Below are 19,363 nucleotides of genomic sequence, written 5' to 3'. Positions count from 1 at the left end.
AGCCATTGTCATGTCTCTGACATGGTGCGTTCCACAAATTACGTACAGAAGGACGAATGGTTTGAACCGCGACTTCCCAGTACGAGAAAGCTGTAAGAGAAAGGGTAAAAGATTTAAGAAAGAGAAGCTCAATCACAAGACCTACAACAGTGTCATAGTGAAATGCCTGATCAATAAAATGAAAGTGTTTGGTGTTCCGTGTGATAAAGAAAAGTATATGAGAATAATTCAACACATATATGAAATATCTTAAAGGCATTGCAGTTCATGATGGCTTGGAACAAGCCAGGGCATGGCGAAATATTAGGACACATCATGGGATGTTCGTGCCAGCCTTATCACTGGTATGTAAATATTTTAAGATAAGAGACTGAGAACTTCAAAGGCGCACGTAGGCAGTGGAAATATCCATATTTTGTATGTTTCTAGAAAACGCCTGTGGTAACATCCTTCCTTGGTGAGGGAAACGCCAGCCGATCAGGAAGGGCCAACTCAGAATCACGAGCAGGGCGAAGTCAATCAACAAATAGTAGGTTCCAGAAAATAAGAGGTTATTTAAGGAGGTGCAGAGAGTGAAATCGAGAGGTTAATCGACAGCATTCAGGGGAGACGGTCCAAGGGAAGACCAGAGAGGTTGGTCTACAGAATTTAGGAGAGACAGTTCCAGGGAAGACCAAGAGATGTCGATCTCAGGATTCGACGGGAATAGGCTCACGAGAGAAAGGGACTTGTCAGACATAGCACGGGAAGTTGGTTATGGGAAACCATGGATAGAGGCGAGTAGCAAAAGATGCAGAAAAGTAAGAGTCCAAGTCTATTGGGAATCCGGACTATTTACAAGGTAAGTGAATCGTGGCTCTACTAAAGTATCTTTCAGAGCCTCTTGAAGGAAGTTACAGTGGACTACTAAGTCTCAGTAGCCACGATATCAATCTGACAATAGTCCTAGAACTTTGTACGAGCAGGTGAAGGCAGCCTACTACAGGGAAGAGTAACGTGGCATGAGAAGGTGATCCAAAAGACAGACTTAAGAGCTTTAGAGGAACTGCATTTCCTTGAAGGGTTGACAGGGTGTGAAGTACTGAAACGCTTGAGTGCCAGTGCGATCTAGAGAAGTGAGGAGTAAGAAGAAAGAACATCCTTCTCGGAAGGTAAGTATATTCTGAAACAGACATTTAAAAAGGAATCAAAGACTTCTTAAGCAGCTTTGAAGTGTTGTAAGATTAGGAAGTTTCCTTATTGAGAAGAGAGTAAATTTGTACATAACTGTATATATTTCTGTATATTGTGTAAATCTTCTTGGGAATTCAATATAACTTAGCTCAGTAGAAGGCCATCCGACTGGCGTCAATATTGTTTCATATAGTTGTGTTTTGAACCCCTCAGTCCCCAGCCTGTCTCATCCTTAGGATACAACACCATTTCATCCCTGTCTTCCCACTATACTTCACCATTTCAGGTCTGTCTTCCCACTATACTTCACCATTTCAGGTCTAATTTCATCTATTCCTGCTGCTTTTTGACAATGGAATTTATTTACCACCCTTCCCACTTCCTCAAGCGTAATTTCACCAACATCAATTTCCTCCTTCCCATGAGCTCGGTTGTTCGTGACATCAACAATGAAGATTTCCTCTTACATTGAGAAGACTTTCAAAATATTCCCTCCACCTGTTCAGTGATTCACTGGGATCTATTATGAGTTTACCTGAATCACCCAAAACACTGTTTATTTCCTTCTTCCCTCCCTTCCTAAGATTCTTTATTACTGTCCAGACTGTCCAGAAAGACTTGCCTGCTGCTTGACCTAGCCTTTCCAGATTATTACCAAAATCTTCCCACGACTTCTTTTTGGACTCAACAACTATTTGTTTTGCTCTGTTTCTTTCATCTATGTACAATTCCCTGTCTGCATTAGCCCTTGTTTGGAGCCATTTCTGATACTATTTCTTTTTACGTTTACAAGCTGCTCTCACTTCATTATTCCACCATGATGTTCGCTTTATTCCATTTTTACACACAGTTGTTCCTGGGCATTCCCTTGCTGTTTCCACTACAGCATCCCTGTATGCAACCCATTCTCTTTCTATGTCCTGAACCTGTTTACTGTCCACTGTTCGGAACTTCTCACTAATCATATCCATGTACTTCTGTCTACTTTCCTTGTCCTACTCGTTTGCAGACATATTTCATTTTCTCTATACTAGGTCTACAGAAACTTGATTTACCACAGATCAGATAGGGGTCTGTATCGAAAAATCCCTGAAAACCCAAACATTCGTAACGGATTTCCTGAATTTGAAGTCGGTTAATATATAGTCTATTATGGATCTGGTACCCCTACGCTCCCATGTGTAGTGGTGAATAGCCTTATGCTTGAAGAATGTATTTGTAACTGCTAAACCCATTCTATCACAGAAGTCCAGCAAACGCTTCCCATTCCTATTAGCTTCTATATCTTCCCCACATTTACCAATCACCCGTTCGTATCCTTCAGTTCTATTTTCAATTCTCGCATTGAAACTGCTCATTAGCACTACGATGTCACTCAATGCTTCATAAAACTTGTCAACTTCATCCTCATCTGCACCCTCACATGGTGAATACACTGAGATAATTCTCGTCCTAATTCCTCCAACTGCCAAATCTACCCATATCACTCGCTCATTTACGTGCTTAACACAAACTATGTTGCGTGCAATAGTATTCCTGATGAACAGCCCTACTCTGCCCTTCCCTTTTTAACACCCGTCAATTACACTTTATAACCTCCTATCTCTTCCTCGCTATCTCCTCTTACCCGAACATCACTTACTCCTAGCACATCCATATGCATCCTCTTTGCTGACTCAGCCAGTTCTACTTTCTTTCTCCCATAAGCCCTATTAATATTGATAGCTCCCCATCGAATTCTATTTCGTTTGCCAAGTTGTTTCCAATGAGTCCCTCGCCTGTCAAATGGGAGTGGGCTCCGTTGCTCCCATAGGTCTGAGGCTTGCTTAAAATGTTCTGAGCTTGGTAAATTCGTGAAGCAGGATGCTACCCTACTTACACATAGTCCAAGTGAGGATCTCTCCTCTAAAGGATTAGGAATTACCGGTAGATTGTATAGTCCTCTTTGCCTGAGCACAAGGAGGGCCATGATCAGAATATGTCAGACATGCCCACTCCCATTCCGTAGCAACTGGTATCCTGACTCTCGGGACCATTTACTAGACCACTCAGCCATTGCCCATGGTTCACAAAGTAGGACATGACTACAGTAACCCACACCATGAATAATAATATTAATAATCTCCTTTGTAAGGACAGACTCCACACACAGCGTTGAACGGCTTATGGGATTGTCCAGAGGACCACGAGATTTATATACCTTGGTGAGATTATTACTCCGAATGACAATGGAAAGGTAGCACTGGGGGAAGTGTGCAAGGAAGATTAAATTGGCATTCAAAATGAGCCACGATACTTACAGATCCAAATTCATCTCCTACCAGGCTAAACAGACACTACTGCGTAATAGTCAGACCGACATGCCTTTATGCTGCAGAAACACTAACAAAAATGGAAGATACACTGATTGAGAAAAAGGAAAGGAAGTTCCTCGGAAAGATTTTGTGTCCTAAGAAAGTGTCCGAGGGTTTTGTCTTCCACCTGAAGTCAAACAAGGAACTGTGTGCGACAGTCAAACAGATCACCACCGTTATGAAGAAACGAAGGTTAACCTTTTATGGTCACCTGAAAAGAATGAACTTGGAGAGATTGGCACACAAATTGTTAACTTCACTCGAAAAATGGAAATCTCATCCCTGCTGGCTGAAGGAGGTGCATGAAGACATGCGAGTAAAATGATATAAGACCAGAGGACATAATGGAGAGAACCATCTTTAGGAAGAAAGTTGCAGGGTTGAGGAATGATGCAGTAGGTAGGAAGTTGCAGGAATGATGCAGAGAAAGAACCTGCTAAACTGCGGAATATCTTATCGGGAGAACGGCTGAAAAGGAGCGCGAGATTGAAAATCCTCTGGTTAATATGTAAACAGAAAGGTGTAAACCTAAGAAATAGAGGCAGGTAGTTTGTGTAACTGTAGTCCATAGTTGTGCTGTATCAATGTAAATAAATAAACAAACAAATAAATAAATAAATAAATAAATAAATAAATAAATAAATAAATAAATAAATAAATAAATAAATAAGTAATCTCTTTGATATAAATGTACTAAACATTACATAATACAATGAAAGTTCATTTTGAGTACAATGCTGTCCTGAAAATTAAATATTCACTCAATAACGAGTGAAAGTTTAGATACACCATAGGTGAACATCCAGTTCACATTTGATTCAACCACAGTGGGGAACGTTTCATCGACACCTGCGAGCAGATGAACTTTAAAATTATGACCACCTGCTTCAAAAAGAATCCTCGTATGTGTATGTCCTGGTACTCACCTAATGAACTGATCGATTAATATCAGATAGACCATATTGCCATCTTCACTGCAATTTCCATGAGATACAGAATGTGAAAGTGTTTAGAGATGGTAATATTAATTTGGACCCTTATCTAACTAAGGTTAGAGTGCGGGTTGTACCATACTCCATTCACAGATTCCAAACGCAGAAGATCCATAGATTTCAGATCAATGAACTTCTGATAAAGATATTGTGATTACCAGAAAGACCTTGAGCCTCTAGAATCACATAAGTGGGAAAACACTTCCAAGAATGTTCAGGATGCTGCTACTCTAATGATCAATTTAGTGGGGAAAAAAGAGACACCCCGGGGGACTGAACAGTGTGATGAAACTCCCAAAAAAACTGTCTCAAGCCTGGAATGAAAATGGAAAAATTCTTCATCCAATGCAAACTGACTGCTAAATTGATCCATAAAGCAAAACGTGCTTATGAAAATGTTCAGCTTGAGACCACTGCAGAATCTTCAGGAAAAGCAACACTCCTGACTTTTACCATACTTTCAAATCTGAACTTACCGACTACCAAGCCTCTTTGCTACGTTTCCAGGATGAGAACGCCAATCTTATTCTGAACGAGGGTGATAATTGTGAACGATTAGCTCAATATTTTGAGTCCTTACTCAACTGCCCTCCAGCAGCATCAAAGATTACAATTTCTAGTCCATCCTTTTCACCTGATTCTCTTCCTCCAGTTCAAGAAGAAATCACTCAAATCATAGAATCTCTCCCCAACAAAATATCAGTCAAGGATTCCCTAGCTGTGAAACTTCTGAAAATGGCTGGTCTCAATTTTGTTGCCAAAATTAAAGAATTCTTTCATGATATATTGGAATCAGAAATTATTCCTAAGGAGTGCCAATTAGTTTTTATACAACCTCCCCTTAAAAAGACCAATAAAGCAGATGTGGACAACTAGAGAGACATCTCTTTTCATTCAGTTGCTTATAAAAGCCTCGTAAGCTACAATTTTCATAATGATCCATATTGAAAGACAATTCCAATAGAGAAATAGTAGGGCAGGCTGGTGATTAAATATGAGAGAATTGTTCATAAAATGATAAAAGCATGAAACTTAGTATGCAGTAAGAACAGGTTCCGATGATCGTTTTTAGCTATAGGGCCATCACAGATTGGCCTCTACCCTAATTGGTAGCCATTTTCATAATGGTTGACCAAAATGACTGATTTGCCACGATCTCAACCTGTAGTTGACATATAATCCTGATCTTGGTGTGTAATACAGGTTTTGGGCAAGGAATACAATGGATTTAAAGTAAAACAATTAACACCAGAAAAGCTACAAGTGAAGATGCAGATAGGTGATGTGATTGATACAGTCTTCAGACTTAAAGCTACATGAATTCTTATATTAATTAGTGTTTCACTATAAATGAACAAGGAAGTAAATCTGTCTTGAATTTGTTTAGTATGAGCATGGTAATTCAACTATGTAATCCGCTTTCATGTATGATGTGAAATTTACATTTATACTGCAGCTACATTCACCTGTTCACCAAACTAAAAGCAACTAAATGGTAATGGAATTGTTTTCTGGTGGCTTGCACATTGAAATGAAGTTTTTAAATTGCTTGGTGACCTACTTGATATAAAAATTATCAAACACACTTATTAAAACCCACCATTCCAATTTTCTACAATCCTTACATTTAGGATACAACTGTTACATAGATGTTAAAGTGGTAAATGTTTCACTTAACTTAGTAAGCATCTTCAGTCACATATCATTCAAAGTTAGGTCAGGGCCCTGAACCAGGTTCCTCATTAAGGTCTAATTACTTGCAATAGTACTAGGTAGAACAGACATAAAATCTAATTTGTGGAGTAAGCGATGCTTAAAATATAACTGAGATTCAATTAATGAATTTGTCATAATAACGTATATACATGGAATAAGATACTAGTATAACGTCTAATGGTGCAAATTGATTATATGTAAAGTAATCAAAGTCATAAAAGTTCTAACATTATAATTCATTTTTAAAAAGTTTATGAATATTAGTGAAGCATGGATTAATTAAAAACTCGTAATTAAATTCTTCAAGCTTGATGAGAATGAGAGTCAGGTACATAGAAATCGCAGCAAAGTTGTTGAACATCAAGTAGTTTCAGTGTTAAAGGCGCTTGAAAACCATCAAAATATAGGCGTTGTTCCGTTTTCCGTGTAGTGGACTATAGTGGTGAGCTATTTTACGTAGATTCAACATACAGGGAGTTCAACTAAGCCTCAGATGTGTTGAAGGCTGAAATGTAGAATAAATAACTGTAAGTTACTAAAACATAGCGAACACGCTACTAATGAGCAGAAGTTTAACAACGGTTACACCTTATGTTGAAGAGAGGTGACTGGCCTTGTTAGCTGCTTGAGAAGATCTGGCAGTCATTCTACTGCTTCGTGTGTTGCAGGTGTGTGTGTGTGTGTGTGATGGCAGAGAGTGAGTCAGGAGGGGGGGGGGGGGTTGTAGGCGGAACCTTGAGAACATTAGAGGAGTGCGGAAGGGAAATAGCGTGTGTAGGTGAAATAGGAGCAGCTACTGTTTCAGTAGGGGTCAGCATTATAATTCTACTAGTAATTTAAACGACGTTTTGGAAACAAATAGTCCGTTAATCGAACAAATCCCTAACTTACTCACTACTTTTAATATAAATGCCAATAATTTTATGAAAATATTCAACTATAAACCCGTAAACAACTTCCCTACTTGATGTTATGCATACTGTTTACCAGTTAAGTGTTTCCCCTCTTCCACTAGCGAGTAGTAACTCCGAGTAAACACTTCACTTTTATGCATATCACCTCAGGGTGGAGTCAGTGTGAGACTCAGTTTGTTGGGGTTCGGTGGCTGTGCTGAGGGTGATAAAGGTGTTGGCTGTAGCTAGTGTTCCACCAAGGTCTGATGATGCTTGTTGTTTAAAGGGGCCTAACATCGAGGTCATCGGCCCCCCAACAAGGTCTGAAACAGGAGCTGTGGTATTGTGGTGTTGGAGAGTCCAGTGAGTAGGTGGGCTGTAGATGACATACAGAAGACACTGTACTACCCAAGAGTATTGTGTGTTTGGGTATTTCTGTGGATTGAGGATCGCTGGCAGTCAGCAAGAGAAGCCACTATTGTGAGTTTGAGGGTAAATAGACCTGTGTTACTATTTGCTGTTGTGAGTATTGTCCTGCTGTTGAATACTGTTGCTGTTTAGTTCTTCACTGCATATGACTGTGTGAATTACTGGACTGTCTCTGGAGTCAAACCAAAGAATAGCCATTGTGTGTTGTGTAGCCCATAGCCCTGTGTTCAAATTCAGCGGTCTACAAATAGCTGCTGCCAACATGCAAACTTTCAAATGTAAAAAATCAGGAGAAATTTGGCAGCGAATCATGACGTATTACAACATATCACAGATGATATAGATGTTGATTCCCATAGGGAATCTGAAATATTCGTTCCGAATGAGTAAATTTATATTGATATTATATCACCGATGGCAGAAAATGTACTGATTCATTATAATTCAACAGATTAACAACTCTATTTGGCCTACACATATATATATTCATTATTTATATGTGAATACTAAATACTGGACATACATGAACTTTAGGAACATGTGACTTCTCATCCTTCAACATGCTGAACATATTACGAATAATTGTTGTTTGTTAATAACTTTAGGTATTTGTTTGTCTTTATCAATACTGGTGAAATTATGATTAGAGTCTTGCATGTGTTGTCCTATTGCAGAGAATCTGTTGTATTTTATGGCGTTGATGTGTTCAGAGTCTGTCCAATGTACGAAGAGCTACAGTTATTGCATTGGAATCTGTATACTCCAGATTTAGAAAACAACATTAGATGTATTAATGGAGTTAGAATTGTGTAATAAATCAAGATTTCTGTTACTGGTTCTAACCGAGACGAATAGCTGAGAGATGTGCCTACTATTCCTGCTCAGGCACCGAAAATGAAGTATAATGTTCCAATATCCTTACGAATAGTCTTGGGGTTTTCCAAATTCGTACGTTCCTCGTCGCCAGATGTTTCATTCCAGGCTTGTATCTATGTCACACACCTGCCAATGTCATGTATTACGCAAACACGTTATGTGAACCGCTTAGACTGATTGTGATGGTTCGGCCAGCTTCCGCTTCGAATGCTAGTGTTGCCACGTCCTGGGGGCAAACTGGTGGTGATTGAACGTACCATTCTCTACTTCTATTATAACGTTCCAAATTTAAAGTGTCATTGTTTAAGAAGCCTTTCTCGTGGACAGTCGAGATTTCTTCCGAGGACGCAGGGCACAGTTCCCTGCGAAACATTAAGAATTTCACCTTATTTTCTTGACACGGCATAAGCCCAAAAGCCTATAGAGTACCATGTCTTTAAGTTTAAGAAGTTGAAGGGAATCTGTAACGAAAGAAATGAAACATTTGCTTTAAAACAGGGGGTAAAGAAAAAAACCTTGTAAATATACAGTGGTGAAGAATATAAGGAACTATGAAAATGATTTACCTCCCAGCCGGTCCCACTATGTTTTCTTCTTCCCTTACGCCATGCTGTCAGCTTATTTAAAATCTTATTTCTCTTAACCATTTTGCGATCTTTAAATAAGGGTAAATTGATGAATATGTTAGAAAACATTTATACTGAGATTGGTCAAAAACAAAATCCTAGTCAGAATGTAAATGAAATAACCGATAATATAGGCCTAAATATACTGTTTGAAGGTTTCCAACCTAGATTTATGTAGGAAGGCCATCAAAAAGGACCCAGAGAAACATCGTGCACATTTCCCTCCCGTCAGCTTCACTCCCCACGACATTTCCCCTACTTTACCCTCCGTTTCCACTTTTTGCCTCACGCTCCTCTCACAGCCACACACATACACACTCAGTCAGTTGAAGGAACGGCGTAAGGGAAGAAGAAAACGCAGCGGGACCAGCTGGGAGGTACAGCATTTTCATTGTTCCTTATACTCTTCACTGTATATTTACAAGGTTTTTTCTTTACCCCCTTTTTTAAAACAAATGTTTCATTTTTTTTGTTTTGTTACAGACTCCCTTCAACACCTTAAAAAAAAAAAACAACAACAACTCAATTTTGGTTATTCTTTAGTAGTTCCCCCCGATCATCATATTTTAAAATTTTACATTTTAAGTCTATCTTCAATATGTTAAAAATACATACTTCTCTAGCTTTTGAAAAAAGAAGATCCCTCACGTCAGATTTTATCTCAAACTCAAACATTGACTTGAGGTTTTAACCCAACATGAAGGGACATTTTATCTTATCATCATCATCATCATCATCAAGTGTTTTTTTATTTGTTTATGCCGGTTTTTGTATCTTTTCTAGTTGAAGATGTTCCATATTAGGAATGAAACATGTACTTTTTAATATTGTAATTAGATTTTAAGATGGATCATGTCACATAAATACATACACTAGCAATAAAAAACAAATAAGTACTGGAAGGTGGGATTCTCCATTCAATCTAACCTTAGTTCAGTTGATGCCAACATGAGACAAAAATGAGACTTATAAGTCATAAGTACACCCTTGTAGAAATGAATGGAGTCAAGCAATTTTTGTCCTTTATATGATTTTATTTCTAAAATAAAGTCAATTTTTAAACCCACCTGGTGGCCATGACTGTTAAGGCGTCAAGTCTGTATGGTCTGACACTGCGGTTGACAGGTTTGAGCACCATTGCTCAAAAAAAAAAAAAAAAAAAAATGTCACCATCAGAATGTTGGCCAGCAGGGTAGAAGATGTGGTGTAAAATTTCAATCACTAGATTGCATGCCAAAAGCCTGAATTCATTAAAAAAAAAAAAAAACCCACCATGGCACTACAGCCCCTAAAGGGCCTTGGCCTACCAAGCGACCGCTGCTCAGCCCGAAGGCCTGCAGATTACGACGTGTCATGTGGTCAGCACGACGAATCAATAATGTTATTTGCTTTACTTCCCACTAACTACTCTTATGGTCTTCGGAGATGCCGAGGTGCCAGAATTTAGTCCCGCAGGAGTTCTTTTACGTGCCAGTAAATCTACCAACACGAGGCTGTTGTATTTGAGCACCTTCAAATACCACCGGACTGAGCCAGGATCGAACCTGTCAAGTTGGGGTTAGAAGGCCAGCGCCTTAACCGTCTGCACTCAGCCCGGCGAATCCTCTCGGCCGTTATTCTTGGCTTTCTAGACCGGGTGACGTAGATGAGCGCCTTCAAATACAACCGGAATGAGCCAGAATTGAACCTGCAGGTCTCAGAAGGCCAGCGCTCTGCTATCTGAGCTACTCAGCCCGGCAACACACAGAAGAATTTTGGCAATGCAAGGATGAAAAAGGGCTAGGGTTGAGAAGGCAGCAGTCATGGTTTTAAGGTACAGTGCAATGCTAAAATAGGTAATCAATGGAAACCATTTTCAGGCCAGCTGATGGTGATTTTCAAACAAACCATCTCCCAAATGCAACCACCAAGCTGAGTCAGGCTGTACCTGTGAATTAAGTGGCCTTCTCTGCAGGAGAAACCATATTTCCAAATGTAGAAAGAGATAAACCAGTTATCCAATTCATCAAAGATTAAAACTAATGTAATCATCATAATGAAGAGACGTAAGGTCATAGCTGCTGCATGACCTGAACTACAAAGCCAGCTTGCTCTGTAGACCAACTACATTATAAGGGATTCATAATCTTAACAGGTAGGGAGTCGGCCTAGATCATTTCAACTATATTGGCAATCAGCAAAATGCAGCAACCAAAATTATGCCTACAGTGCCAGTAAGAGGAGCAACTGCACTGACAGTGGCAACAGAATGAAAACATGTTGTGAATTACGTCTGGTGGTGGAATATAGACTATATACAGTAAATAAGAAGATTCAATTACATTACTCCTTAATTATTCTAATGAACACTGACCTAAAACTAACATCCATACCTGACCATGTGACAAATGTACATAAAAATTTTCCTGGATCTGCTTTATGAAAAGTAATATTGCGCTCTCCAGAAATTCTACTAATCCAGTTTGTGAACAGCAATAAGCAAGTTCCTAGTGGCACACCATTGTCTACTTGTTCTTGCTGAATTCCAGTAAATTTCACACAAAATTCACTTAGAAGTTTGTTTTCTATTGGCATAACATATTGCTGGAACTCTTCCTCCACCACTCCAGTTCTAGCATTCAGTAAAACTGCAGGGAATTCTATTATTTCTGGTTGTTTCCATGCCACATTTCTCTCTTTCCAACAGGTAGATTCAAAATCGATTACAATGAGATAATCAAATTCTTGAACTTCTGTGGTTAAGTTAAGTTTTGACAGAAAGTTACTTTTTGTGTTCTTCACGTATATTGTTTCAATAAATCCCAACTCCCTGAAACAGGAAAAGAGCTTGATTTCGGATAACGTAGTTAAAATACAAAGCAAGTTCAAATAGGCAGCATTCCATAAAATATTGCTTGACAAACCCAAGTATAGTAGGTCCTACTGTAGATATAATACTCACTCAGCTAACTCCTTAGTTATATCAATACGAATGTCTCTGGGGTCTATGGACTTCATGATTCAGGAGTACGATACAATGTAATAACTCAAGACTCAGCATACAATCAACGCAAATGATAAAATATCATAATTTGACATTTTACAATTTGAAACTTCAGCGGTTATCCCAGTAAGATCCTAAACCTACACCAAACAGCCTGGCCAATACATGATGACGAAAAGAAGAATAGACTGCCAAAATGGCGACAAATATGCATTAAGTTTTACAATATTCCAGCAGAGATTTTGTTCTCCTGTTACATTTGCTGTAATTGTAAGATTCACATGGGATTTTGTATAATACACACATGATCACACGATAACTTGACCGGGATTTATAGTTTATGATGAATTTTGGGATAGGGATTTATATTTGCAAAACGGACATTTTCTTGTCTTCGCGGAGAAAATTTATTTTGACTATTTGGCGACGTTTTCCATAACAGCAGATGAAATAACGCGGGAACCAGGAAAAGGTATTGTGAATTGATCTGCAGTAGTATTTAAGAACCTTGTTGCAGACCAATGTGTAATATATTTTCCAGTCGTGTACGAACGATAGTAGTTAAAATTTGTCTGAGAATTTCTGTTCTTGGTTTATCTAACAGCTTTTAGTGTAAGTTTTTTTTCACTTGGAGTTTTAAGATGAACAACAAATCAGTTTATAATTTGAGTATATACAGACAATTTTGTGTTCATGCTGATATAGAATAAATTTGTTTTAGGTGATTCTTTTTCATCAGATGCGGCGGTCATCTGCTCCGTCGTCTAGATACGGTTCCACCTATGGTTGTAGTGGCAATGAAGTACGGAGTACCTTGGTGAAAGGTTTGTGAGCTTGGCATATTGGTTGAGATCCTTTCCCATGCCGGATATGGGTGTTATTGTGTGTATGTTCAGTCGTCAGCCCTAAGGCTGGTTGGATCCTCAACAGCTCCGCCATCAGGTGTCATAGATGGCCTAGGCATTACTGAAGAGGCGTACTAGGGAAATGAGGAGTGAGGTAGTTTCCCGTTGCTTTCCTCACCGAGCCAGAAGTTGCTATTACATATCAGTCTGTCAAGCCCACTGAAATGCATGCGTCAACCGACCCTATGAGTAACATTTTCACACCATTCATAGCAGGGACTGTCTGCATAAGGAATGGCATTACTCATACCTCAGTCACTTTCATATTATCAAAGCCAAGATAAGACTGAGACAGGTCAATGAAAGTAACAAAATTGCTCTAGTCTATACCAGAAGACATAGTGCACTGAAAACACCAGGCCCAGCCGGCATGTACTTGGATGAAATTCGTGCAGTAGTTTTGATCCGAGTTTTTGTTTTATAGTTCATTCATTAATTTATAGGTTGCTTTTTCGTTTTATTATGTACTAAAACACCAAGACTACCATTAATTATTTGTGGCAACGACGATTACTGTGGTTTTGCTGTCAACAATGTGATAATTCTTGTAAGGCCAAGTCATACAGTACATTATTTGAGCACAATATAGGAATGTCAGTGAAGTGATAACAGTGGTGCATTGCTGTGTTCTGAGATGTACTTCAGCCACTGCAAAGTTGTCGAGGAACTGTTTCCTGCATATTCGCTTATTGGAATTGATGGGGTTAGCGTCCCCTAGCAATCGAGGTTGTCTCTTACATTGAAGCGAGTTTTTTTACGATTAGTCCACACCAAAGTTAATAAACAATGTTAATGAAGACATTTCTACCGGGTGAGTTGGCCATGCGGTTAGGGACGCAGAGCCAAGGGTGCCCATATGACAGTTTATGGGGGGGGGGGGATAGACCTGGGAGTATGTAGTACTTTTAATATTTAGGAAGATGAGTGGTGACTTGTAAGTAGCCATTAAAAAGTTCCAGTTCTGACCCAGTAAATACTTGAACACAGAAAAACTGAAAAGACACACCACATAAGATTTTACACTGGTATTGATGTAAAAAGCAAACTGTACGGTAAGGTAAATTATTATGCATAGGCGTTGCCTACGTGATATACAAGGCCTGGAAGAACAGGCAATTTTCCGCCAGAATTTAGGGACACTTGAGGTTTGTAGTCTTGCCGCTAGATGTCAGGTTTGTGGGCTGTTGTCAGTCTACTAGAACCTTAACTTTGTGCAAGATTCACGCTACAGGTTTGATACATTTGCATTTTATTAATGGTTTTAGAGGTATCTTTTGGCTTGCTATAGTTGTACGAATTTTTGGAAGCCTTATAGACTCATCCTGCCATCAGTTTTCATTCATTAATTAAAACTTTGTCCCGCTCCATGGTTAAATGGTTAGCGTGCTGGCCTTTGGTCACAGGGATCCCGGGTTCAATTCCTGGCAGGGTTGGGAATTTTAACCATCATTGGTTAATTTCCCTGGCACGGGGGCTGGGTGTATGTGTCGTCTTCACCATCATCACCATCATCATCATCATCATCATCATCATCATCATCACCAACACCACCACCACCACGACGCGGAGGTCGCCTACGGTTGTCAAATCAAAAGACCTGCATCTGGTGAGCCGAAGCCGTCCTGGAATTTCCTGGCACTAAAAGCCATACGCCATTTCCATTTCAATTAAAACTTTAATAACTTTTCATCTTATTCCATATTTAAGGTAGTTTTGATTGATCTGAGTTTTTGTTTTATAGTTTATTCATATCATTTATAGGCTGCCTTTTCATTTTCTTATGTACTAAAACACCAAGACTACCATTAATTATTTGTGGCAACGACAATTACTGTGGTTTTGGTGTCAACAATGTGATAATTCTTGTAAGGCCAAGTCATAGAGTAGGCCTACATTATTTGAGCACAATATAGGAATGTCAGTGAAGTGATAAAAATGGTGCATTGCTGTGTTCTGAGATGTACTTCAGACACTCCAAAGAAAGAAGAAAATGCGACGTTCCATTTGTTTCCCACTGATCCAAGTTTACTAGAGAAGTGAAAAATTTCTGTTTCGAGGCAAGGTGAAAAACTACGTTCTTTATGGTCATCCACAAGAGTATCAAAAGTGTGTAGCAAGCATTTCCTGGAATCTGATTTTAGTGTTAGCACCACAAAGAAGAAGCTTCTTCCAGTTAAAGTACCATCCATGTTTAGTGATTACCCCACTCATAAACAAAAATATGTCAAATGCAGAAGTTATCTTACCCCCAGATTAGTCTCGTGTAAAATCAGAAAAATTTCAAACAATGGCAGCATCACCCACGAAGAAACTCCTCAATCTTCTATGAAAGAATTAGGAATTCAAGTATATAACCCACGTCCAAAAGCATACCGAAGAGCTAAATACAATAGAAACAGTCGAAACATTATTTTGTTAAGGTAGTCAATTTATAGATATAAAAAATAATTTGTAAGCTAAGACAGAAACTGGAAGAATTAAATTCTGAGAAGAAGGTGAAATTGACAAACTTACAGAAGAAAGTAAATGAAATTGAAAAAAATGCCAGTAATGGTGATTTAAAATCACTATTTCTCGCAAAGCAGCTGCAAGCGTACGGGGCGGGGGACCTTAAATTTGGTTACTCTATTTTGAAAATGTCTATTATATGGCATTAGATCAAAATTTCCTCTCAGGAAGACATAAAAAATTTCATCGGATATACTAATGGAGAGACAGGAATAACTTCTCTGATTAAACATTGACTGCACTATGAAGTAAGGAATTTGGAAAATCCCGAAGTAAAGAACTGTTCGGTCATAATTGACGAGATGGCCATTAAAGCGGAAGTGTTGTACGATCGTAATATTTATCAGTTCCTTGGCTGTTCTGAAGGTCAACTTGAAGAGACTGGTACCAGCAATAAAGTTGCAAACAGGCTTCTGTGTTTCTTGTTTCAAGGGCTGACTGCTTTTCACATACCTGTTGCCTTTTGTTTCACGCGCCAACTAATGGGCACCCAACTTCACGCTTTGTTGAAAGTTGTCATGAAGGTAGAAGAAATTTAATTCCAAGTTCTTAGAATTATGACGGACACTTGTTCAGTGAACGTTCATCTGATGAAAGAGTTTGGTGTAACCTCAGGAGCGAAATTCCGCACCCTATTGATGAGAACAGACTGTTTCTTCTAAGTTTTAACTCAAGCCATATCTTTAAAAATTTGCGCTCACAATTTCTGAACAAGGACTTCATCCATGAGGGGAAAATAATTTCAAGTAGGCAGTTAAAGACGACGTATGAAGCACAGAAGGAAAAAATTTTGACTCCTGCACGGGGTCTTACCAGAAAGGTTCTTTTACTTTCCAATCTGGAGAAAATGAATGTAAGACGTGCAAAATACATTTTTTCGACACCTGTTATAGCTGCGCTGAAATCTTTACCAGTAGTTGCTCCCGAAATTGTAACAAATCTTCGAAGTCTTCATAAGACAATTGAATTTCTGGACTCTGTGAGGAAATGGCATGACATTCATGACGTGCAACACCAAACAATCCTACACCTCTAAAAATACGGACAAAGGAGTATGTACACAAATTGACGACGAGCGATTGACTTGGCTTTCAGAACACTTTTTGCCTTTTATGGAGGAGATTCAAAGATCCGATAAAAGGGAAGAGAGGATTAGCCAAGGGACATATGAAGCTCTGGTAATTACCACTCAGTCTACTGTGAAATGTATCAAACATTTACTCTCAGTAGGATTCCATTATGTTCTAAGTAGAAATCTTAGCAGTGACGACATTGAACTCCTGTTTAGCCACCTGCACAGGAGAGGTGGTTTCAATGATAAGTTGGATGCCAGATCTTGCTTTTATGCGGTTGAAAGCATGCTGAAAACACGAATGATAAATCAGTCGGTTACTTCCAACACTGAACATAAAGTTTTCAAGGCCTTGGATGTCATAAGGAATACGGTAATCAAGAAAGATGTGGAGTCTGCCAAGTTAACACTTCCCCTGAAGATTTTGCAGGTGTTAGATGATCCCATTGAAGTTATATGTTTTATATTTTCATCAGTATACTGACAAATTATGCACTTAAACTATTGGCTTTGTCTCGGCTATTATGAGATTATATTTCAAATTTGGACCATGGTGTGCATTTTGTTATTTTTAGAGTTTCCCGTCAGCATGGAGCTGTCTTCATTAGCAATGGTTGCCGGCTGTTTAGTAAGAATTGCTGAGGAAAACACAAAATGTGACTTTTGTTGGGAACAACTCTCTTCACAAGTAACAGACAGTCCACTGATGTATTTAATTAAAGCACAAGATCGAGGACTACGTTACCCAACCAAGAAATGCATGAAGTATTTAGGACACGCAAACCTTGTTAAAAAGCTCAAATGCCTGATTGTGCCTAAATTTATTGGAATCTTTAAGTGTCACAGCTGCGAGCAAGAAAAACTGTGTGATGTTACTGTGTCAAAATTTTTGAAACGTATATTTAGATAATCAGGCATCGAAAGTTACTAATAAAAATGACATCTGCACGAAGTTTCTAAGAAAACTGCTGAACAGGAAGATCTTGAAAATGTAAATGCTAGAGCTGGGTCGGTTCTTCAAAATACTATAAACTGACAGGAACGTATATATTTAAGTATTGTGTGATTTAAAAACATAATTTTTGTGTAATTTTACCCCTTATTATTATTATTATTATTATTATTATTATTATTATTATTATTATTATTATTATTATTATTACAAACTTCCCCCATGTGGAGGCTGCCACAAGGACAAAGTATGTCGACTGCACGGTATTTTGTTTTCTAAGTTACTGTTGACTTTGCTACTGTGCCAGGTAGAAAAATCACAAGGCTCAGGAATAAATTTGCAATATTGTTGTTCAAATGCTATATAGATGATTGCGGAGTATGGTCACTGAACCTCGTATTGCGGCGATAGCGATGTCGTGAAGTTGTGTCTGGCTGAGGCCGAGAGAATCCCATAGCTGTACAAGAAATTTAGGGATTGTGTTTTTTCCCAACTAGGAGCATTGTGTTGGTCAGCCCATAAACCTGACATCTAGCGGCGTATTCTGAAACACACCGCAACCCCATCAGCTGTCCAGCTTTTCCAGGCCTTGTATATCACGTAGGCAGTAAATTGAAAATGTTAAGGTTCCACCTTTTCAATACAATGACAGTATACTGTATTAATTTAGATCACATGTCGTTTATACAAGATTGGTACTAGTTTTGACGCTCATTGCGCGTCGTCATCAGCCAATGAATCAGTTGAGCAAATGACAGCTAATAAAAATAAAAAAATATAAAACACATGGCAGCACCTATAATGACAAATGTTAAATTGCAACAAGTTAAAATTGTGGTGCAAGATGATGAGAGTATGGTGCGACTGATCATAAAGTAAAATTCTATAAAATCTGAGAAGGTAAGTCAGTTGTTGAAGTCTTGATACACAAGAAAATAGTCCAGCTTGAGGCGTGTAGATCATAAGGTGTATCTTTAGTCTTGTTAAAAAGAAACTGCAAAACATGTGTTATCCGCAGGAAGAATAAATCTTGATTCTCTTAACACTCCAGTGGTCGCACGGATCACGATAGTGATCCAGTCGTGTAGTTTTTTCGCTTCTGTTTTTTAGTATGACTTGACCTTGAGCATCTGTGTACTTTCCTCGCGCCCCAACCCCTCTCTGATAACGCAGTAGTCCGCTAACCTCGACTGATGGTTGTTGCGTTATAAAGCAATTTATTCGTGTGGATCGCAACTGTGATCCGTGCGACCACTAGCGTTACTTCTTTTGACTTTGTTTTCTTATTACGGTGTCTAACCTCAGTTCATGTGCAAATATATACTTCGTTTTATGAGTTTAAGTTAAATATTGGTATATACCGTATTTACTCACGTATTAGACCCCCTTTTCTCCCACTTTTACAGCCAAAAATAGTAAAGGGGGTCGAATATGCGATAACCTCAAAATTTTGAGCAGCGAACACATGACTTCTAGGCTATAAAGAGCTATAAATTGTACGTGTAAACATTCTGTACGATACTATTATTTAACAAACTTAGAATGTATTTAAGTTACACCGCCTATTTCCGTCAGAAGGGAGTGTTTCTAAACGTAAAAATACAGTAAAGGGTGAACAAGACTTTTAGGCCTACGGTACATATAAAAGTCCATTTTAGATACCCATATCACGTCATTCGTTACATCTCATCAATTCCTCTGGTGAGGCTGATGTCAGGAAGGGCATACGGCCGTTAAAACTCGCTACGAAGATTCGTCTCACTTCATACTCGACCCCGTAGAAAAAAGGGATAAGGGTATCGTGTTATCATGTAATTAAATATTGATACAAAAGAACTTAATGGCCAGTCATTTGTCCCTGTCATTTCAGTAGTAGGCCTACCA

At 38.7% G+C, this 19,363-nt stretch overlaps 2 protein-coding genes across 3 annotated transcripts in view; one reads left to right on the top strand and one right to left on the bottom strand.

Moving 5' to 3' along the window:
* Positions 1-12,196, bottom strand: part of LOC136857097 (ERI1 exoribonuclease 2) — a 104,322-nt gene extending 92,126 nt beyond the window's left edge. For both annotated transcript variants that reach the window (XM_067135491.1, XM_067135492.1), the window contains exons 1-2: positions 12,001-12,196; positions 11,432-11,868 (exon numbers count right to left, since the gene is read on the bottom strand). In XM_067135491.1, coding sequence (XP_066991592.1) covers positions 11,432-11,868; positions 12,001-12,056 — 493 coding nt within the window. In that variant the 5' untranslated portion in view covers positions 12,057-12,196. The remainder of the gene's footprint in view (positions 1-11,431; positions 11,869-12,000) is intronic.
* A 306-nt stretch (positions 12,197-12,502) lies between these two features.
* Positions 12,503-19,363, top strand: part of LOC136869107 (DNA repair and recombination protein RAD54B) — a 329,880-nt gene continuing 323,019 nt past the window's right edge. The window contains exons 1-2 of the mRNA XM_068227115.1: positions 12,503-12,514; positions 12,764-12,866. Coding sequence (XP_068083216.1) covers positions 12,782-12,866 — 85 coding nt within the window. The 5' untranslated portion in view covers positions 12,503-12,514; positions 12,764-12,781. The remainder of the gene's footprint in view (positions 12,515-12,763; positions 12,867-19,363) is intronic.

The sequence above is a fragment of the Anabrus simplex genome, chromosome 1, assembly GCF_040414725.1.
Source record: "Anabrus simplex isolate iqAnaSimp1 chromosome 1, ASM4041472v1, whole genome shotgun sequence".
Lineage (NCBI taxonomy): Eukaryota > Metazoa > Arthropoda > Insecta > Orthoptera > Tettigoniidae > Anabrus > Anabrus simplex.
Note: the sequence above shows the minus strand (reverse complement) of the source record. Positions and strands in the feature narration are given on the sequence as shown.